General features: G+C 42.5%; 1 protein-coding gene and 2 long non-coding RNA genes across 3 annotated transcripts in view; 2 read left to right on the top strand and 1 right to left on the bottom strand.

The window, feature by feature from the left end:
- The first annotated feature begins 396 nt into the window (after positions 1–396).
- Positions 397–23,947, top strand: part of nt5c1ab (5'-nucleotidase, cytosolic IAb) — a 51,328-nt gene continuing 27,777 nt past the window's right edge. The window contains exons 1-3 of the mRNA XM_042108641.1: positions 397–702; positions 4,277–4,444; positions 6,677–6,806. Of these exons, the coding sequence (XP_041964575.1) occupies positions 625–702; positions 4,277–4,444; positions 6,677–6,806 (376 nt within the window). The 5' untranslated portion in view covers positions 397–624. The remainder of the gene's footprint in view (positions 703–4,276; positions 4,445–6,676; positions 6,807–23,947) is intronic.
- LOC121722777 lies at positions 7,007–12,347 on the top strand. The gene is made up of 3 exons (XR_006034887.1): positions 7,007–7,017; positions 9,968–9,971; positions 12,259–12,347. It is a non-coding gene; the product is annotated as an uncharacterized LOC121722777 (long non-coding RNA).
- Positions 9,950–23,811, bottom strand: LOC121722766. Its single transcript, XR_006034886.1, has 3 exons — positions 23,595–23,811; positions 12,329–12,332; positions 9,950–9,969 (listed from the first exon to the last, which is right to left on the bottom strand). It is a non-coding gene; the product is annotated as an uncharacterized LOC121722766 (long non-coding RNA).

Below are 23,947 nucleotides of genomic sequence, written 5' to 3'. Positions count from 1 at the left end.
TGCAGAGAGAAGAGAATGACCACGACCATGACAGCCCTCGTGAGGTCTCATTCCAACAAGTCCGGCCCACTGCCTGATATGAGTTTGACACCCCTGGGGTAGGGCTTGGAGAGGGTACATGGTGTAGGTAAATGGCTCTGCGACCACACACACACACACACACTAGAGGGACTAAACACAGGGACTTGGAGGAGCCATCAACATACATATAGTGACTGAATTGGACAGAGAGCTTGTGTGTGTGTGTGTGTGTGTGAGAGAGAGAGAGAGAGAGAAAGGCTACCGCATCTGCATCCTGCCTCCATTTCCAAGCTCCTCTCCTCTCCCCTCCCCTCCTCCCCCTCTCTCCTCTCCCCTCTCTCCTCCTCTCCTCCCCTCCTTCCCCCTCTGCCTCAGCAGCTCGCGGGGAAACACTGGTGTGTTGGTGGGAGAAATACGAGGCTGAGCTTTGCAGTGACAGGGGGAGAAGAGAGGAGGAACAGAGATAGAAAGAGAGAGGAGAGGAGGAACAGAGACAGAAAAGAGAGAGGAGAGAGAGAAAAGCCAGCACGAGGAGGTAGTGATTGTGGGATATCAGGTGGCTCGTGACAACACAAGCGTCACCGGGAACATCCAGACGCGGCAATGAACGAAGTGAACCGGACTCGCCTGGACACTGACGGGGGGCGGGATATTTCCTCCCCGCGCCAAAGACCAAGATCGGTGAGTTTTTAAACCAGATCATGCAGCCGAGAGAACGGAGATTACTCTCATTTTTAATGCGTGCGTATGCGCGTAGGCTATATCGTGTGTGTGTGTATGTGTGTGTGCTTGTGTGTGTGCTTTTGTGTGTTCTCCCCTGGTTCAATCAGTTAGTGAATAACTGCGAAGTTGCCCCATCATGTGTCATTAAACAGCAAAGCCGTATGGGGAGTTGGCTTTGCGTGGAAACAGAGTGCGCAGAGAGAGCATGACATCGCGCGGATGTAGCCTATAACTGGGCGTCATTTCGGCTGGATGAAAGTTAGTGATCGAGCCAAACGCATCACATAATTTAATGTTGACAGGATAGACAGTAGACGGATAAGCAGGAGAGCAGACAATTTACAGTTTTGAGCAACTAGGGAAATGCTTCTAATCAGTGTGTGTCAAATTGTGATTTATGTCTGCAGGGACAGTTCACAAAATACATTAACCGTGTATATAACTAGAGATGCATTGTGATATTTCCGCCATGGTCCCAGGGCAATTAGGCTACATGTGGAACAATAACATAATGACCAACGTTTTTAATGTTTCAGATGTCCTTTGTTTTTACGTAATTCAAGACTACATTCATGGAACACTGGGTCTGATGACGACAAGCGCTGGTTTGCGAGATAACCTTTGATCAGAGCCGGACAGTAACGGAGTACATTTACTTGAGTACAGTACTTGAGTACAATTTTGAGGGATCTGTACTTCACTCAAGTATCATTTTTGAGGAGTACTCATGACTTTACTCAAGTACATTTGAGAGGCAAATATTGTACTCTTTACTTCACTGCACTTCTATCCGTAACCGTGAGTAACCGTTACTACTTCTATCCGTAACCGTGAGCAACCGTTACTACTTCTATCCGTAACCGTGAGCAACCGTTACTACTTCTATCCGTAACCGTGAGCAACCGTTACTACTTCTACACAAAAGGAAGAAGAAAGAAGAAGAAAGAGAAATCTCGGAATCCCTCAATTTGTTGTTTCCTCAAACGTGATTGGATTGTGCAGGCGCCACTTATTGGGACAGCCTATCAGCAATCACCTTCAGCTTTCCGCCCAAGTCAACTCCATGGTCAGATTCAGATAAGAGACGAAACCATGGACGAAACCATGGATGAAGACGCAGCAGGTCCATGGACGAAACAATGGATGAAGACGCAGCAGGTCCATGGACGAAACCATGGATGAAGACGCAGCAGGTCCATGGACGAAACCATGGATGAAGACGCAGCAGGTCCATGGACGAAACAATGGATGAAGACGCAGCAGGTCCATGGACGAAACAATGGATGAAGACGCAGCAGGTCCATGGACGAAACCATGGATGAAGACGCAGCAGGTCCATGGACGAAACCATGGATGAAGACGCAGCAGGTCCATGGACGAAACAATGGATGAAGACGCAGCAGGTCCATGGACGAAACCATGGATGAAGACGCAGCAGGTCCATGGACGAAACAATGGATGAAGACGCAGCAGGTCCATCCTGGGAATGTGCCAACCTGTGGCTCACCTCGCCAGACTATTTCAGTTTTATGAACAAGTTAATGATAGTTTTCGCTTCAAGTGTTTCAATTACAAAATAGTATTTTGTATTTGAAATACGTATTTTAAATACATGTATTAGAAATACTGCCCATCCCTGGCAACATGGTAAAAAGATGAAAATGACTTGATTTTACTTCCAATTCATTTTACATTCTCCAAGGTATTAACATTAACATTTTTCATAACTCCATGTAGGATGTTTCTGTACATAAATGTAAGCACTGTGGCAGTAGTAATGCAATATTTAGAAAATGTAGGCTACTCTTGTACTCTTGATACTCAAGTACTTTTAAAAACAAGTACTTCAGTACTTTTACTTAGTAGACATCTACTGTTGTACTTTTACTTGTAGCCTACTTGAGTAAAATTTAGCAAAGGGTATCTGTACTTTTACTCAAGTAATGAAGCTGTGTACTCTGTCCGCCTCTGCCTTTGATTGGGGGGATTACATCACAGACGTTGCTAATCTGAGGTGCTTGACAGTGGTGAACGGTGTCAAGGGTCGCGTTCGGTGAACGGTGTCAAGGGTCGCGTTCGGTGAACGGTGTCAAGGGTCGCGTTCGGTGAACGGTGTCAAGGGTCGCGTTCGAGCGGCTGCAGATCCACCAGCCGGCCAACAGCGTCGCACCCCCTCGCTCCCCTGCACCAGCGTACGCCACCAGACACCATGAAAGGCGGCATCCCTGCGCTAAACACAAGGAAAGCGAAGACTAATGCGAATCTTGTAAGTAGCGGTGTGAACAAAGACTCACAGATTAATGCCCCCCTCGCTGACGCCACAATATACACGATGCAACTTGCATTCTGCAATGTCGATGTGTTTGTTTGAGCGGTGTTATCCAGGTGATTTTATGTATGAGGAAACTGGCTCATGAGAGTGAGTCTGCAGATCTCAAATATCACTCAAAAAAAGTCAGAGAAAAATAATCATAATATACTGTGAGGGGTGTGCCCTCCCCTCCCCCCATATTTAACAATGCCAGATCACACACACACATTTCCATTTGGCCTTGGGTATTGCTACCCTGGAAATCCAGAGTTCTCGCGAGAGCACAATTTGAATTGTGCCCGCAAGATACTCTGGCCACGAGCAATGATCCAAATTTCTTCTATCTCTCGAGCGAGAGGGACCAATCAAATCGGTGTAGGCGGGACAAAGGCGAGCTACACTGATGACTGACACTGATGAATTGTTGTGATTGGTCGTAGCGTTATCCAACTGTGTGCAGTGAGAGTTTCAAATGCATGCTTGGTGCCGCCCCTCGAATTGGGCCATTTTCATTACTCGTGGCCAGACCCTTCATCTGAAAGATTCCACACACACACACACACACAAGCTGTGCTATCAGTGCAGGGATGTAATGTCTCACACATTGACCATGACAGACCTCACTAGACACACAACACACACACACACACATGCACGCACACACACTTATGCACTTACATGTATGCAGAGATCTGGAGTCTCACACATTGACCATGACAGACCACACACACACAACACACACACGCACACACACATGCACGCACACACACTTATGCACTTATGCAGAGATCTGAAGTCTCACACATTGACCATGACAGACCTCATCAGCTGATAGGTGGATTTATTCATGGATATATATGGATATTATTGATTTGTGTGTGTGTGTGTATGTTTGTGTGTGTGTGTGTGTGTCTGTGTGTGCATGTGCGTATGTGCACGTGTATATATGCGCGTGTGTGTGTGTGTGTGTGTGTGTGTGCGTGCGTGCGTGTATGTGTGTGTGAATATATATGTATGTGTACGTGCGTGTGCGTGCGTGCGTGTATGTGTGTGTGTATATATATGTGTGTGTGCGTGTGTGTGTGTGAGCGTGTTTGTGTGTGTGTGCGTGTGTGTATGTGTGTGTGTGTGTGTATGTATATGTGTGTGTGTGTGTGTGTGTGTATATGTATGTATGTGTGTGTGTGTGTGTATGTGTGTGCGCGTGTGTGTGTGTGTCAGCCCAACCCTAAGAACTGTGTGACGATCGTGGTGTCGTCGCGCGTGCTCTTCAGCATGGACGTGGAGCAGCAGATCTACGAGCAGAAGGGGATGGAGGAGTATCTGGCCTACCAGCAGGAGCACGAGATGGAACCCCTCCAACCAGGCCCTGCTTTCCCCTTCATCAAGGTGTGGCACACACACACACACACACACACACACACACACACACACACACACACACACACACACACACACACACACACACACACACACACACACACACACACACACACACACACACACACACACACACACACACACACGGCCTACTGGTTAGCGCTTCGGACTTGTAACCGGAGGGTTGCAGGTTCGAACCCCGACCAGTAGGCACGGTTGAAGTGCCCTTGAGCAAGGCACCTAACCCCTCATTGCTCCCCGAGCGCCGCTGTTGTTGCAGGCAGCTCACTGCGCCGGGATTAGTGTGTGCTTCACCTCACTGTGTGTACACTGTGTGCTGAGTGTGTTTCACTAATTCATGGATTGGGATAAATGCAGAGACCAAATTTCCCTTACGGGATCAAAAGAGTATCTACTTATACTTACTTATACACACTTATGCACACACACACACACATACATACACATACACACACTTATGCACACACACATACACACACTTATGCACACACACACACACACATACACTTATGCACACACACACACACACTCACACACATACACACTACACACACACACACTCACACACACATACATACACACACACTTATGCACACACACACACACACTACACACATACTTATGCACACACACACACACACCCTTATGCACACACACACACACACACAGACATCTTTACTTGAGGATCTCACGTAGACACATTCTCACACACACATCAGTGTTGCGCGGGTTTGGTAACAACCCGCGCAACAGGGTAGTTTGGTAGCAACCCGGACCGCGAATATTAATTAGAACAAAATTAAACCAGAGCTGCGATCCGACCCGCTTATTTACAAAATGTTTTTGGTTATAGCAGTGTGATAGTCGGCCATTTCTGTAAAACAAACTAATTTATTTGTGAAACATTATGCAGTAGAACTACACGCAGTAGGCATGCAGGACATAATGTTTGCGTAGGAGAGAGAATGAGAATAACAGCGCAAGCACACACGCAACCAGCTAAACACTAAGACAAGATTTCAAGGCCGTGGACATACATTTTTCTTACGAAAACAGAAATGGTGAAGGCAGCAAGGTAGGCAGGAGAGATACATTGCTGGTCAAATCGTTAGCATGAGAACTGGTTGGCTGAATGAAGCACAAAGCTTTACTGAAGCACATACACTGTTTAAAGTCACAGACACAATGAACCAAAGTAACCATGCGCAAACCTATATGGCCTATACATACCGGTAGATATGGCTGTGTAGCCTGCGTGCCATAACATTTATGCCTGCAGGCGCCTGCTCACTAGCCTAGAAATCTAGATGCACCCTAGCGGCAGCAATGTGGGTCTGGCTCGTCAAGCTACCTGCTCACGGCTGTAGGCTAAAAGTTTAACATGCGCAGGTGGCAAAGTATCAGCATTATTTTACTGAGCGACTTGTCAATAGGTCTTGTGCCTAGTCTAAAAAAGCTGTTCCAGGTCAGTATATAAAGCTATCTATTGCTTGCATGAGGTCTGAGAATTGCACTTACTCGGTTTGTCTGGGAGGGCTTAGTCTACCACTGCCGTGTTTGAAGTACATAGAACATAACTTGCACTACTGTCATCTTCTTTAAGAAGCTTTCCAAATGTTTCCCATATATGGCTTTTCCTGGAGGGGTGTCTTTATTATTCGCGTCTTCAGCTTCTTTAGCGTCTCCATCTCTCAGGTGGCAAGTAGGTCTACTGTATGCTTCAACCAATGAGATCTTTGAAAAGCAATTATGAGTTAAATATTGATGCTAGCCTTCTTGTGATACTTTAAGTATTTTTAAAAGTATATTTAATTAATTTTAACTGACCCGCCCGCAAATGACCCGAATATCATTACAATATTTTTTATATGACTCACGCACACACACACACGGACATCTTTACTTGAGGATCTCATGTAGACACATTCACACACACACACACACACGCGCACACACACACAGACACAGACATCTTTACTTGAGGATCTCACATAGACACATTCACACACATCAAACCAAAACACACAAGTCTACTTCCTGTCATTTCAAACTAGGGGTTTTACATAAAAGTCCATCCATTGGCCAAACTAAAACACACATACACACAAGTCTACTTGACTTGACTTGTACAGACTGTACAAATGATATAAAGTCAGGGCCTAACTGATAATTCTAAATTCACTACAGTGTGTGTGTGTGTGTGTGTGTGTGTGTGTGTAGGCGATAGAAACGGTGAACTCTCGGCTTAGGGAGCTCTACCCGGACAGCGAGGAGTTGTTTGACGTCGTTCTGATGACCAACAACCACGCTAACGTCGGCCTCCGCCTCATCAACTCCATCAATCATCACAGTGAGTATACTACACTACATTGAGTACACTACACTTGCTATACTAGTTACTATGAATCACTACATTGAGTACACACTATACTAGTTACTATGGATCACTACATTGAGTACACTACACTCACTATACTAGTTACTATGAATCACTACATTGACATTGACACTACACTCTAGGGCCTTGACTTTTGCCCAAAAATCATATTCGAAGTTTGTTTGTTTATTAATATTAAATAGGGCTGTCAAAATAACTGATTAATTTCGATTAATTAATTTGAGAAAAAATAACTGATTAATTGAAAAATTAGTGCAGATTAATCGATTCCGTATGACCTTTGACCCTGAGCCGTTCTAGTCAGTAAAAATTAGACTGTAAAATGAAGGAGAGAGAAGAAAACGTGCTGCCTGGATCATTGATTGGAACATTTACTTTTAAAAAATGGCCTGATGGTGTTGATAAAAATAAAGTGTTGAAAATAAAGTCCTTTGCAATGTCTGCAGCAAGGAATTTGCATATCACCGGAGTTCATCAACTCTATAGTCGCACATCAATGCAAAGAAATAAGTGTTGACATTGAGGGGAGTGTTAATTTATTTTTATTGTGTCCCCTGTTATATCTGTGGCTTTGTATGTGAAAAAAAAAAACTTCCCGAAGCACTTTTGAATTTATTTCCTCAGCATATTAGGTCATATCATAGATTATTATGGCTATTATTTGTATAAGTATATATACTTTTTTGATCCCGTGAGGGAAATTTGGTCTCTACATTTAACCCAATCGGTGAATTAGTGAAACACAAACAGCACACAGTGAACACACAGTGAGGTGAAGCACACACTAATCCCGGCGCAGTGAGCTGCCTGCTACAACGGCGGCGCTCGAGGAGCAGTGAGGGGTTAGGTGCCTTGCTCAAGGGCACTTCAGCTGCGGCCCACTGGTCGGGGCTCGAACCGGCAACCCTCCGGTTACATGTCCAGAGTGCCATGGCTGCCCTAGAACCTGCGAGGCTGGCACAATGCTTCAAGTGCTTTGCAAAGCGACGTCCATTGTGCTACGGGAGCGCTAACAGTGAAATTTGAACAGTGAAAATAATAATAAAAGAGTTTTGAACTTTAATGTCACTAATGCTGATTATTCAATGATTCATTTGAATTTAAATATTTAAAATACTTTCACAGCAAAAATTATATATGCGATTAATTTAGATTAATTAATCACAGATTATGTAATTAATTAGATTAATTTTTTTAATCGATTGACAGCCCTAATATTAAAATTCGAATATATTCGAATATGTATTAATAATATTTTGACCATTAAATGTCTTCAGTAAGACCGATATTGGTATCAAACTTAAGTTCTATATGCTCTGTCCACCAGAGGGCAGTGTATCAGTCAATGTCAATAGACTACATGCACGAAAGGCTGAGGGCTCTATCTTGCGTCCCAGCGCAATTGACTTTGTATACTCGCGCTTTTGTCTTTCCTATTTTGCAGTCAACGCATATTGGAATTTTCTCTCCACAGGTAGATGTCTGTAAATTAGGGAATTCGATTGTGCCCACGGGGGCGGTTTAGCGAAAAGACGGGCCGTGTTCCGGCGCAAACGTTCACTGTTGATATTTTGCAGTTTCAGAAAACAATTCTGCCACAGACCAGAAACTCCCTGGTCTAAAGTCTGTGGCGCAAATGCAGATGCTATTTTAAGGGCGCATGCATGACCACAGGCCTGCATGAATGAATGTGTTGCACACCAATCTACAGACACCCCCGTGCACAGACAGAAACATTCAGATAGATAGATAGATAGATACTTTATTGATCCCCAGGGGAAATTCAAAGGGAAATCCATTCAAAGCCTTGATAATATTTGTCCATTTCCCGGTTTTGTTCATGCATTGGTGACCTAAAAATTTAGTATCCTATATAGTACAACATCTACATGCAATATCTTTACAACAACAACGCCTAATTATGACCAATTAATTTGGACAACTTTATACAGCACTATAAAGGCTAAAGTTACCTTTAGTTTTGTTCCAATTTACCGTTGTGTATAGCTTTAAACATCGCGTGCGCTTTAACATCAGCCTAAGCATTATTCCAGCTGCGCTAAGGTTTTAAGCACCATAATTTTGCCTACCTTGTTGTAGCCCATCTGAAATAACTCCAAGCTTTATGTTCCCTTCATCCTTTCGTTATTTTCAAAAAACTTTTTATATCCATGATGGCCTTGAAGTCTTGAGTTAGTGAATTAGCTTAAATCAGCTTTTATGTGCTGTTAACCAGCAACCATAGATAGTACAAGAAAGCAGCAAGTAGCCTTGGCTACAATTTCTGTAGTTGCTGCATCCATTCATTGTTATTCTCTCTCCTGCTCAAACAAATGTTTTGCGTGCATTAAGTTGATGATAACGTGTTTACAAACTCTACTTAACAGAAAATATTGTAAATAGCCTACTGTCATGCAGTTAATTGGATACTGTGCAGAGTTGAAAGTTAGGTCAACTTGGAAACTGTTTCTCGTTGAGTTTGCTGAGGGGTAAGGAGCCCTTGCTTGGCCGCCTGTGCTGCGCAACGCACACTTCGCTCCTCTCATCTATACATCGTAGTTCCCATTTCTGTAAACCATACATCATTTCAAAGAAAAATATTACCACTCGAGGGAAATCAGTGTGGTGTCCATTAAGATGTGAAAAAATAGGCATAAATCTAGCGTACACATTTTCACGAATCACGGATGTGTTGATGACATAAATTAGGAAATATTAGAGGACTTAAGTAGCCTAGAAATCTAGACGCACCCTAGCGGCAGCAAATTACATTTGCTTCCAGGGCTAGTCTAGCAACTCTCCGTTGGCTTGTGAGCTCGAAAAATTAAACTTCTATCAGGCCAATCAAATCGTGTATAGAGTCGTTAGGCGGGCTTAACATAATGATTGATGGCAGAGTTGCAACGGTTTGGCTTGAATTCCCTGCTACTTGAAAACAAAGAAGATGGATGTTGCTGTTGGCCAACAGTGTGACACGAGTTAAGCTTGTTTTAAGATGGCAAAAGTTTGAACTAGCCAACTAGCTGGTGGGAAAACGCATGGGACTCAGCGCTGTCCTATTGCGTGCAGAGGGAATTTGAAAGACAACCGATTATCCCGCCCCTCGGACTGAGCACTGTGAACGGTGAGTGCCCAGACCCTACATTTTAATGTGCGTGTGGCTCGTCAGGCTAGGACTTAAGGAGATGTGATGTTGAATTGCATGCCGATGCCATTTAACCCAAATGCCCCAGCGGCAGCACGGGAGAGTATGTTAGATTACATTGAACATTGCAAAAATATCACCATGCATTCATAACCTCGTGATTCAGTGAGAGTGATCCCAAAACATCGGAAAGTATGTCTTTGTGACAATTCTGCATTACATTTTGTCAAGAGGAAAAATCAATAGCTAACTGTTCCCAACCGAACAGTGATTATAGCGCTGTGAACGCTCCTGGCTGCGCCTGGCAAATACGCCACCATAATAGCAATCAGCTATGGAACAAGCGTGCCTGTTGTTAAAGGGAATGTGAGATGACGCTCTGATTGGATTATTGCACGTTATGCCCAAACCACACCCACGATTAATGTAGCTACTTCAGACCACCCCATTTTAGATTTGCGTTGGGCGCAACAGTCAATTATCCCGCCGGTAAAATAGCATCAGCGCCCAAGATCCGCCCACAAAGTCACTTGCGTTTTGCGCAAAGACACTTCCGTTTCAGACCATTAAAATAGAGCCCTGAGTATAGATAGATAGATAGATAGATAGATAGATAGATACTTTATTGATCCCCAGGGGAAATTCAAGATTTTCTCTCATCAAGTATTTATGCGTGTGTTAAAATTGTTATTATTGAGCATAGGGCTGGGCGATAAAACGATAGCGATATGTATCCAATAGACATGTAATCGATATCAATAAAAAATACGTTCGATAGAACATTCGATAATTAAAAGCAACACACACCTCCCACCTTACGTTGTCCATAAATAAATAGGCTAAATATATCTTGCATTGTAGTAGCCTATGTGCAACTGTACCAAAGTAGGCAATAGAAGTAGGCCTACCTCAATACAGATTCTCATCCTTGCCCTGTGCACACTCTCTCTCTCTCCCTCTCAACAGGCGCATCCCTCCTTAGCATGCACATGTAATCCAAACATTCACAATCGTTCAAGACGACTGGCTAAATTGCTATTAAATCCGGTTAGCATCATTAGCACGCTGCATGAATTTGTTCAAACTGTTGCATTCAGATTGACTGCTAAATTCTTATCATCTCAATCCCGATGCAAATGGAAAAGTATTTTCCAAGATTCAAACGGGCCTGTCTCAAGGAGAAAAAGTATTCATTTGAAACTTAAACATACGTGGTGAAACTGAACATTCTAACCAGCAGTAGCGTGCGGTGACCATACATTTTGGTAGGGCAGAAAGTCTGACTTTTTTTAATAGCCTATCATTTTGGGCTACATTAAAATTACATATCTTACAGGACTTTGCGGTATGCTTAAATCATGTCACAGTCAGAATTGTAGATCAGTAACCCATCAGTTAAGTTTGCACCGTTCTCATCACGTTAAACCAGCGAAGCATAAACAAAACTATTTTTTTTTGTGTTCTGTCTGGCCTGCTAACTATCTAATATTTTTAAGTAGTTGGGTTTTATAACTGCAACTCAAGACAGTTGGGTGTTATGGATAATTGTCTGACCACTCGCTGTAGAAACTAGGCTATATTGATAGCTCATTCTGAATGCAGCAGCCTATGCCATACCTTTGAACACCGTTGCCTTCTCGTTTTTGCGCTGTCAAAAGATGCTATTAAATCCACTAGAAGCTAGCTACTAAACCAAGGAAGACACCAGGGTTAGCTAACGTATCTTCTAATTTCAACCTCTCAAATAGTTTTTTTAAACAGAAACTCAACACGGTTAACAGGTGCAACACTACTCGCCATTTCTGCATCTTGAAATGAAACGATAGGCCTAATTTATAACTGGCGGAATAATTTGAGCAGTTCTAGAATATGACCATGGGGCAGACTACTTTACGACCATACAGGCGTCTTTTAGCGCGGATTGCAATCCTTATTGAAGCCGCCAGGGTTATGCGATAATTTATTGAGGAATGCGATCGTCGAGGTGCCCTGCCCCAACATTGCATGACAGATTAAACTCAACGAGAATTGCCACCATCATCCAAAAGTTGATGTCAATAGACCAAAAATAGTTGGAAAGCCTACAGAGACTATAGATAATTAATGTGACAATCACATTATTAAAAGTAGACTTGGAGCAATGATTTACTGAGGAACTATTTTTTGTGGAGGATGCTTCAGGTAGTTCGCTGCCCCACCTGCCCATATGGACCGCACGCTCCTGGTCACCAGTAGACTATGATAAACTAGCAAATTAAGGGGGTTCACTCTTTATTACGACATCCCGTTATTACGACGACCCTCTATTACGACATACCGTTATTACGACATGCCTCTATTTAGACATGCCCCTACTCATGGCGCTTTACAATCAGAGAAAAAGGAAAGAAAGGAAGAAAAGAAAAGACAGAGTGAGGCCCATGGGTAACAGGGGCGAGGAAAAACTCCCTAGAATTGGAGATACATATAGGAAGAAACCTCGAGCAGATCCATGACTCAAGGGCCTGACCCATCTGCCTAGGGTCAATACAGGACAGTAAGGTCTGTATACATGACAAATGCATATGATAGTCAGGTGTAGAGAATAAGATATGGTGTTAAAAAGCACTTGAGCTGAAAGTTACAAGAGGTGGGGTGATTACGTATCTGGTTTGATAATTCATTAATCCTGATTTAGTGACCGAAAGTTCAAATAGTCCAGCGTTGGATTTGTCCAGGGGAAGGGAGTTGTCAAGGGGCATGTGGTGGGTCGGCAGACGGGCCAGGAATCCGGGCAGAATTGTCGTAGGCAGGTGATGGGTCACTAGGCTGTACGGGCCAGGAATCCAGATAGGGGGACAGTAATAGGGCAGTCGAGGATGGGACTTCAGGTGAGATGGGTGAGAGGAGGGGCCAACACATGGATGGTTGATGACTGGTGATGATATACCTCACAAATGAGGTATAGTAAGGGGAAAGAAAGAGAGATGTAGAGTGGGTTAGTATTACTGAAAATCAAAATGGTTAATGTCAATAAGTAATCAGTGGTACTATATATTGTTACAGTATACCACAGTATACTAAACTGGATCAATTTTCAACCCCAACCTCCTTGATTTCCCATCACCACCCACACCCAATCACGTCCCCACCCAATCAAACTCCCCAGGCCACACAAACCCCCCTAATCTCCCATCCCCATCCCCACCCCTTCATCCCACCACCCACTCAAACTCCACAGGATCCCCTGAATACCCATCACCATCCCCACCCAAGCACATGATGTTCCCTGCAAGAATGGAGAGACTGCTACCAGTAGCCATGCAGAGTTTTACTAGCCCAAGATCATTAGCACCAAAGAAGCGAAGGGCACCTCCACCCCCTCGCCCTCCCCCTCCCCGTTTAGAAGGATCTCTTAAGCAGCAGCAACCTCTTAGTTCATTTTCTCAGCCGGCATATAGCATGGAATGTGCAGTGGAAAATACAGATGGCAGCAGCAGGGGACAATTATATGATGACTGTATTGCATGATATTCTCAGGGTCCCTGCAATATAAATGGTACTGACAGTAGTTTTGAGAACATGCCGGGACCCAGTAAGCCCATGACATTCTCTATTCCTGTATTGACAAGAAATAGAACACAAATGCATCGAGCTTATAGGGTAAACCAGTCCAATCTCCTACCCGTACCACATCAACCTCAGATTTCCCCCATGGATCATATTTCCCCAACACTTAAACTAACAAAACTAGCACTCCTAAATATCAGATCTCTTTCAAACAAATCATTCTTAATTCATGATCTAATTTGCACACACAACCTTGATTTTTTACTTTTAACTGAGACATGGTTAGATCAAGCAAACAGTGCTGCTACTCTCATCGAATCAGCTCCCCCAAACTTCAGTTTTTTGAGTGCTACCAGAGCAAATAAAAGAGGTGGGGGGATAGCCACAATTTTCAAGACGTCTTTTCAGTGCAATCAGTCGTCATTCGGTGACTTTACTTCATTTGAATATCTGTGTGCATGCATTAAGTCTTCTCCTCAGATTTTATTACTGACAATTTACAGGCCTCCAAAACATTCAGCTAAAGTTTTTCTTGAAGAGCTAGGTGAACTGCTATCAGTTGTTTGCATAGAGTATGACTGTCTTATTATATCAGGGGATCTAAACTTGCATGTGGATAATCCTGAAAACAATTATGCCAAGGAATTCATTGCACTAATCGATACTTTCTCCCTAACACAGCATGTACAGGGGCCAACACACTCTCTCGGCCATACCCTCGACCTTGTTATCACAAAGGGTCTCGATGTCTCTACAGCTGTTAAAGACCTGGCCTTATCTGATCATTTTTGCGTGTTCTTTGATGTGTCTATGTCCCCACACACTCAAAACACAGCTATGATGGTAAAAAGGAGAATCATAAATGATCAGACAAGTGCTCTCTTTGAGCAAGCACTTTCACTAAAGTCAAGTCAACTGTCAGACTCTGAAGACTTATTTGATCACTTTAATGCAAAAATGGCAAACATTATGGATGACATTGCTCCATTACAATTCAAGAAAGTTAAGGACAAACAGAAAGCACCATGGAGGCAAAATCCAGCAGTTAAACTTCTAAAAAGAGAGTGTAGAAAGACTGAAAGAAAATGGCGTAAATACAAACTTCAGATCCACTATGAAATCCATAAAGAGATGCTCCGCACATATAACTCTGAAATATGCAAAGCAAGACAGTCTTTCTTTTCTAACATTATCAATAGAAGTTCAAATGACACTCGTATTCTATTTTCAACTGTTGATAAGTTAACAAATCCCCCCTCACAATTAGCGCCTGAACTTCTCTCAACTAATAAATGCAATGAGTTTTCATCTTTTTTTAAAGGTAAAATTGACAAAATCAGACTCAACATATCTGCTCAATTACAAATTCAACAACCTGAACTTCCAGCAACAAACAGAGGGAAACTAAACTTGATGTCAGAGTTCAGCTTGATAGACTACGAAACACTTGAAAAAACGGTACAGAATCTCAGCCCTTCCACATGTGTCTTAGACACTCTGCCTACCAATTTCTTCAAAACTGTTTTTCACCTCATAGCGGCGGATGTCCTTCAAATTGTAAATGTATCACTGCTGTCTGGCACCTTTCCTAAGTCACTGAAAACAGCTGTTGTAAAGCCACTTCTCAAGAAGAATAACCTGGATGCCTCCATGCTAAACAATTACAGGCCCATATCCAATCTACCTTTTATTGGCAAAATTATTGAAAAAGTAGTCTTTAATCAATTAACCACCTTCCTAACATCAAATGGGTATTTTGATTACTTTCAGTCTGGTTTTCGGGCAAATCACAGCACTGAAACAGCTCTCATTAAAGTTTCCAATGACATACGCCTCAACACAGATTCAGGTAAAACATCAGTCCTAGTGCTACTGGACCTTAGTGCAGCATTTGACACTGTTGATCACAATATTTTACTACACAGACTAGAACACTGGGTTGGATTTACAGGCATAGTTATCAGCTGGCTAAAATCATATCTACAAGAAAGGAGCTTCTTTGTTGCCATCGGAAACTGTACCTCAACACCAACGTCCTTGACCTGTGGTGTTCCCCAGGGGTCGATCTTGGGGCCACTATTATTCAACCTCTATATGCTCCCACTTGGACAAATCATTCAAAATAATTTGATTTCATATCATAGCTATGCAGATGACACACAAATTTACTAGCTCTATCACCAAACAACTATGGTCCTCTTGAATCTATGTGTCAGTGTATAGAACAAATCAACACCTGGATGTCTCAAAATTTTCTTCAGCTGAACAAAGAAAAAACTGAAGTAATTATATTTGGTAAAAATGAGGAAAGACTTAGGGTTGCCACTCTCCTTGACACAAAAGGGTTGAAGGCAAAGGATACTGTTAAAAACCTTGGTGTATTAATTGACAGTGATCTAAATTTCAACAGCCACATGAAAGCGATAACTAAATCAGCTTTTTACCACCTCAAAAATATTGTCAAACTCAGAGGGCTGATGTCAAAACATGACTTAGAAAAACTCATTCATGCATTTATCTCCAGCAGGGTTGATTACTGCAATGGACTGTTCACAGGCCTTCCTAAAAAGACTATTAAACAGCTTCAGGTGATACAAAATGCAGCAGCTAGGACTCTAACAAAAACTAAAAGAACTGACCACATTACTCCAATTCTTAAGTCCTTGCACTGGCTTCCAGTAAGTCACAGAATTGACTTTAAAGCACTATTGCTTGTTTATAAATCAGTAAATGGAGCAGGACCTAAATACTTGTCAGACATGCTTCAGCAGTACACACCTTCTCGTCCTCTCAGGTCCCAGGTGAAAAACCTGCTAGTAAAACCTACAGTTAGAACTAAACATGGTGAAGCAGCTTTTAGCTGCTATGCGGCTCAGCTGTGGAACCAACTTTCGGATGACATTAAAAAGGCCCCAACTGTAGCCAGTTTTAAATCTAGACTTAAGACCAAACTGTTCTCAGACGCTTTCTGCTAACTGTGCCGAGTTACAAATTCTGAATCTGCCTCGATAATTATTCTACTTTGTCTTTTATTACTTTTTTTACTACTTTTGCCTTTGTTTTTGCTTACTAATTATTCTTTATTTTTAAATGATTTTACCTTGTGTTTTATGTTTTCTTTTTATTATGATCTTTACCTTTTAACTATTCTTTGACTATATTGCCCTTCTATGCTTTTATTTGTTATTATCGTTTGGTTTTGTTTATGTAAAGCACATTGAATGACCTCTGTGGATGAAATGTGCTATATAAATAAACTTGACTTGACTTGACTTGACTAGTGAGAATAGGCAAGAGAGGGAGAGTTGAGAGAGAGAGAAGGGGAGAGGGGGGGTTGTACGGTGTGACACATGAAAAGTCCATGACAGCACTATGCTATAGCAGCATAACTAAGGCATGGTGAGGGGTAATCGGCACCAGCGCAGGTATGGTCAGTGACCACCATCGCACACGCGACTGGGGTGCCAGTCACACGAGGACTCAGCAGGGTGGTCCATTCTAAAAATCCCTGAGGTGGGTGAAGTTCCACACCGCACCATACCTAACTATGGGAGGCAGTAAAGAGGTATGTTTTAGATCTAGACTTAAAAATAGGGAGGGTGTCTGCTAGTCGAATTGAGGAAGGAAGATTATTCCAGAGGAGGGGTGCGCGATAGCTGAAAGCTCTACCTCCTACTGTAGTTTTTGAGATTCTTGGAATTACAAGAAGGCCAGTATTCTGTGATTGTAGCAGTCTAGGTGGGTTATATGGGACTAGGTGATCTTTAATATATTCTGGTGCCTGGCCATTAATGGCTTTGTATGTTAGAAGTAATATTTTGAAGTCAATGCGACTTTTAACAGGCAGCCAGTATAGAGATGCCAGGATAGGGGAAATATGTTCATATTTTTTAGTTCTAGTGAGTGTGCGAGCAGCTGCATTTTGTATAAGCTGTAAGCTCTTTAGACAGGTGTTATTGCAGCCAGCGTATAGAGCATTGCAATAATCAATCCTTGAGGTGACAAAAGCATGGATTCATTTCTCAGCGTCTGGTAAGGATAAAGACTTCCTTATCTTTGAAATGTTCCTTAAGTGATAAAATGAAGTTTTGGTAATCTGTTTTATGTGATTACTTAGTGATAGGTCTTGGTCAATTGTAACTCCTATAGGATAGTCGAAGATCAGTAAATGTAGCCTGTGATGAGGATAGGATATCCCTCATCTTTTTAGGACCTAAAACCATGACTTCTGTTTTATCGGAGTTCAAAAGCAGGAAATTATTTGTCATCCATGTCTTTATGTCTCTTATACATGTGTCAAGTTTGGCTAACGGAGTCAATTCGTCAGGTTTTATGGAAAGGTATAGTTGTGTATCGTCTGCATAAGAATGAAATGTAATGCCATGTTTCCTAATTTCTGAGCCTAGAGGAAGCATATAGAGAGAAAATAATAGGGGCCCTAGTACTGAGCCTTGAGGCACTCCATATTTTACCATAGTCTGGGTAGACAGTTTATTGTGAACCTGTGCAAATTGTCTGCGGTTAGAAAGGTATGATCTAAACCAAGCGAGTGCTGAGTCTTTAATGCCTATCGAATGTTCAAGCCTGTGGAGTAGTATATTGTGGTCTATGGTGTCAAAGGCAGCGCTAAGGTCCAGGAGGACCAATATTGATATATGTCCATTATCGGCAGCGATGAGGAGGTCATTAAAAACTTTAACTAAGGCTGTGTTGGGGGATAGCATGAGGCAGAAGAGGGGGTCAAGCCTTCGTCGCGACCATGACGGAGTGGAGCGGGCCAGGAGCAGAGGAGGACAGCTCTGCGAGGAGGGACGCCGAAACCGGTAGCTGACGGCCTGAGAGCTCAGCGTGGTCCGGCTGCAGCAGAGCTGGGGCCTGCCTATCCTGGTCGGTGCGACTGTGGAGTGGAGCGACGAAGGTGCAGCGACAGTTGACCCGTGAGTTCCAGTGCTTGGTGCCACAGTCTACGGTAGTAAGGCCACCTAGGGCCCCGTCTGGAGAGGAGGAGTGCCGTGGTGACACGCCGCTGAGAGGAAGCTGGTGACGAGCGGGGACGGCCACGTGGTTGCTAGCACGCCCGCACTGGACTGCTAGCAGCGTGGCTCCCCCGTTGAGTGAGCTCCTGCGGCGTGTGCACCCCACGTGTTGTTGGCGGTACCACAGACTGATGGACTGAGCGAGTGAATGCCCACACCGACGTTATGGCATTGGCTAAGCGAGGAGATATTGCCGAGGACGGCAATAGCTCGCGAGGGGGCTGTGTAACGTCTGTGTCTTTTGGACTGAGTGCTAGCCTCCCAGAATGCAATGTGTGTGAATGCTGGTTTGTGTAATGTCGGTTTTAGTTAGTGTAATTGCGTTTTCCTTGTCATTATGTGTTAGCTGTGTGTGTCGCTATCAAATCGTTACAGTATAGTTATCCCGGTGCGTGGGTGAATTAACATTTTGGCAGAACCCGACATGGTCAATTAGGGATTGAAATGGAATTGTGAGACAATCGTTCACATTATCCATATGAATATTAAAATCATGGAAAGGAAATCAGAAAATTCCTCTAAGAATTCAGTGTAGGGGCCAGGGGGTCTGTACAATGTGACCACAGTTACAGGCTGATTAGTTTTCCAGTCTGGCGGTAAAAAATTGAGGACTAGAACTTCAAAAAATTTAAACTTGTGTGAGCTTGGGAGATGTGAGAAGACTAGATTGATAGATTGTAGCTACTCCCCCTCCCCTGCCAGTGTGGCGTGGTACATGATAATTAAGATGAGAGGGAGGTGTAGACTCATTTAATGGAAGCTATTCATCTGGTTTAAGCCAGGTTTCAGTAAGGCACATAACATCTATATGATTGTCAGTAATAATTTCATTAACCAGGGCAGTTTTATTTGACAGTGATCGAATATTAAGTAAAGCAAGTGTAAGTTGCGTTTTTGGAGGAGTTTGCTTAACCGAAGAAGTTTTTATAATAATAAGATTGCTACGAATAATTCCCCTAGTGGGTCGAGTAAGAGTTGACAGTCTTGGTACAGACACCCTCTCTATTTGGCCTTGTATGCCCTGTGTACCTGGGTGACTGTTAGGACGGCAGAGATCTGTGTAAGACATTATCTCTGCTTCCTGGATCTCAGGTTCGTCAGGAACTAGCCTTTATCTTTGCAGTTCCTGTATCCTGTCAAATTCCAACCACCATCCACTCCAAACAATGTTTTTCCCAATAATTGATATCGGCACACATTTCAGTCAAAACCTCAGGTGATTTTGACCCATGTGACTAAATGTTACACATTATGTAAAACACAGGTAGCTCTTCTCATTTTATTCTCTAAGCTCTCAGGGGAGAACGGTCGGAAACTCCATGCATCAAACAAACTCTGTGCGTGCAGGCCAGCTATATTAATTAATTAATGGCCGTCAATGACCAATTGCGCAAAGACGGGTGGAATTATTACGCTCCAGTAGCCTAAACCATTTCAGTAAACGTTCAAATAACCCCCAGAGTTCAGTGTCCATCAGGGTGTTCAAACTGGGTGTGCGATGAGAGAGACTGGAGAAGGGCCGAATGTCTCACAGCAACTGCGATAACCTTGTTTCTTGAAGGCTATCCTTGCCTCCAAATATCCACATCTAATGAGGGTCAGCGACTATCCCATTGACGAATGTCGGTGTACGACACTAAAGCGCACGTAACTAGGACATAATCACATTCATTGATTTAAGTATAATGATAATTGTACTGGCATTTATATTAATACAGTAATTTCCCGCATACGCTGCATCATGCATAATCCGCACCAATAAAGGCCGCACAAGTTTCATATGGGCTAATTATGTAGGCCTAATGAATAGTCATATTATAGCCTACTCTTCAGCCGTGGTCATTGCAAATTGATTGAATTTTGTTCGTGTGTTGTTTAAAGTTGGGACGATTACTGTAGGCCTATGCTGCCCATATTGGAATAAAAAAATAAAGGCCCACCCTAGGCCTATACTTCGCAAAAGTCCACTCCGTTGAAAAATCCTGGCTACGCCACTGTTAATAACCTCGTGTCGGAATGGCAGGACGTTTGAAAGAAAAGGTGAAGTGTCGCTACTCCGACAATGGAAAAAAAAAATGTCGCAATAGTGAGACGCTTGAAAATCAATGTTAATGCCGCCACTTCGACAATTAGCCGCCAATGTCTAAGTAGCGGCATGTCGGAATAGCTGCATGTAACCCAAATTAAGCTACTTTGTTTACAATATTTCCAGGCTTCAACCAGTGCTGCTTTTCATTCAGACTTATGTGCACAATTATTTATTTGAGTGTTTTTCATGATTGTGTTGCTATTTCTTTTCCCTGTTTGCTTTGATTGATAACTGGGGTGATTAAAATCAGAGGAAGGTTAAGTTTAAAATAAAAGTGTCTATTACTGTATGGGCTTTTCTCAATACAAAGTACGCTAAAGAACGGTCTCCCGTTCTTGAAAGTTCGAACTTGAAAAGTTAAGATCGTGAGTCCAGACTCTGGAGAACGCGAGGAAACAGGACGCTCAATTTGCAGTTTGAGACAGCAGCGTTCTTGCCAACGGCAGCTTCTCTCGGAACAGCTCGGGAGTCTAGTCATTTACCTATTGCTCTATTGGTCTACCCAGTATTTCTGACATTTACAATAAAATATATAATTCACCAGCTTGTCTAAGTTTGTTTCTCATTGATTTTTTTTTTAATTAAATATTAATAAGAATATATTCACTTGCCGATGGCGGGAACAACGCTTGAAGTTCGCAGTTTAAGTGACAGTTATGATTAACGTTAGTTGTGAAGCCTGTAGCCTACCGTTTATAGCCTAAACATGGATCGGATTGTAGCAGCAATTATGATAGGTAGGCCTATTATGTATCAATGCTGCCATTTCTCTTATGTGAGTGTCACGGCTGAGCTGACGTAATGCATTGTGGAATCTTCAATCCACCAAGTCACCACCCGATGCATCCTTGCTAAAACCAACGATTCGAGAACACTTCCGGGAATGTTATGCGTTCTTGAATAAATGCGAACTTGTGAATTGGAACAGTACTTCGGCGGTGATTGATGACGTTTCAGAACGATTTTCAAGTTCATGAGAACACAAGTATAGAAAAGAACGCATATTGAGAAAAGCCCTATGTCTATGTGGGAGCTCACGAAGCGCGAACCAGAATGCTAACGTCACCTAGGAGCCCAGATAATAGCCTTGCTAATGAGCTACTTCACCAGGTGTGAAAAAAACCTCGCAATCTGAATCGAAAACAACGTTTACGAGCAAAGCATTTACAAAAAATAATTTCCATAGGCTACAGGTTCAAATATTAAGAGATCCCTAAAATTCATTCGAATATCTTTAATATTTAAAATAATCGAATTATTTTCGACTAACTGGTAAGGTGTCTGGGCGAGAGAGTCTGTTTTTTCCCCCTTATTTTCTTACCCTTGAGGGAGAGTGAGTGTGTGTGTGTGTGTGTGAGTGCGCATGTTGTTGTGGGGGGGAAGGGAAGAGACAGAGCTGGATATCTCTGTTGAATTTACAGTGGCGGCTTCGGGCTGTGGATACAGTAAATTGCATAGCGTCCGAAGGAGACATCTAGAGGGTGTTCCTGTACTAGTTACTATGAATCACTACATGGAGTACACTACACTTGCTATACTAGAATCACTACATTGAGTGCACACTATACTAGTTACTATGAATCACCACATTGAGTACACTACACTCACTATACTACTTACTGTCAATCACTACATTGAGTACACTACACTTGCTATACTAGTTACTATGAACCAAACTGGGTGTGAATGTGCATACACTCTAAAAAATGTTGAGTTAAAAATAACCCAAATATAACCCAGCCACTGGTTAACTATTGGACCAACACCACATTGAGTTATCCTAACCCAATGGTCTGGGTACATTATTAAACCCAGCAGATTGGGTATGATTCTAACCCAAAACGCTGGGTTATATCAACACAACGTTAGTTAAATTGGCACAAGAGACTGGGTAAAGGTAACCAATGTGCTGGGTTATAACTATATAAATGTTGAGTAAAATTCACACAGTATATTGGGTATAGATTCAACCCAAACCACTTGGTTATATAAACAGAACTGCTAGTTAAAATTACCAGTTGTCGGGTTTCCAAACCCAGTATTTGGGTTGCATTGAGAGAAAATGGGCAACAAATAGCCATGCAATGAAATAAAACAGTTCAACATAATTATTTATTTGATAGTTTACTTTATTTTTGAACGGATAGCCTACTCTAAAAGCAGCATCAGCATGTGATAAGTTACTTTCATGAAGACAGCTAGATTCCACGGTCCATTTGGGGGTCAGCCCTGTCAATCAAAGAAAGAAAAAGAGTGAATTAATCACTGATATTTACAGAACTTTATTTCAAAACTTTCAAGAACCATTATCAGTGAATGATGTTGACAAACATTAAAAATCCCCCAGGAGACAAAATATTAGCGCAACACACTCGGAAACCATGACCACCTCATGGAGTTGTTTAACAGCAGACTGACAAACATTAGTTCAGTAATGTTAACGTTAGTGGCAGTGATAGTTCTACCGTTAGCTAGCTGCTAGCTCATGCTAGCACATTCAGTTCGTGAAATCCAGTTGTGTGTAACGTTAATGTTACCACCAAAAACCACCCAGTAAGTTACATGGCTATAATATGAAGCTACCTTGAATGAATGAATATGTTGTTTGGCATGATGATTACCGTACGTGTGAAGAGACTACTTCGACTGTATAGGCTACATTAGCTGACACACATGCTGCACTACCACGAAGCATTTCATTAACGTTAGCATACCAACCGTCTGCTAATGTTAATCTAGCCAGCTGTTGGTAGCTTCTATGCTAATTTTAGTTCGTTTTAAAAGTTTGTTTTGTTTCTGTTCAGCAGTTCATACCCAGTGAACACAGAACTATGTTTTTAAGTTAATGTTAGCTAACATTAGCTGGCTTGAATGACACAATTCTTATTGAGGCTGAACGAAATTGGCAGGCATCATATCACGAAGGGTATCTCTCTCTGGGTGGACTTTTAAAATCCGTCTGAATAATAATAAAAAAAAGTTAAAAGCAGATACATACCTTCCGAAATCGCCTGATTTCCACTGCATGTTGACAGCTGCTGGACTGCATGGACGGTTGAAAGAATAACGATTTCCCCCGAACTCTCAAATAATTATGCAGCTGTGTTAAAGTTACCCTGGTGCTGGGTAGTGTACTCACGTCAGGTGGGGGAGAGGAGGGGCGCTGTCCTAAACTATCAACCCAACAAGCTGGGTTACAGAAAATAACCCAATATGAGTAAAAACAACCCCACACAATGACCCAACAGTTTCAACCCAGCGTTTGGGTTGAGAA

This window comes from Alosa sapidissima, chromosome 1 (genome assembly GCF_018492685.1).
Source record: "Alosa sapidissima isolate fAloSap1 chromosome 1, fAloSap1.pri, whole genome shotgun sequence".
In the NCBI taxonomy this organism is placed as follows: Eukaryota; Metazoa; Chordata; class Actinopteri; order Clupeiformes; family Clupeidae; genus Alosa; species Alosa sapidissima.
Note: the sequence above shows the minus strand (reverse complement) of the source record. Positions and strands in the feature narration are given on the sequence as shown.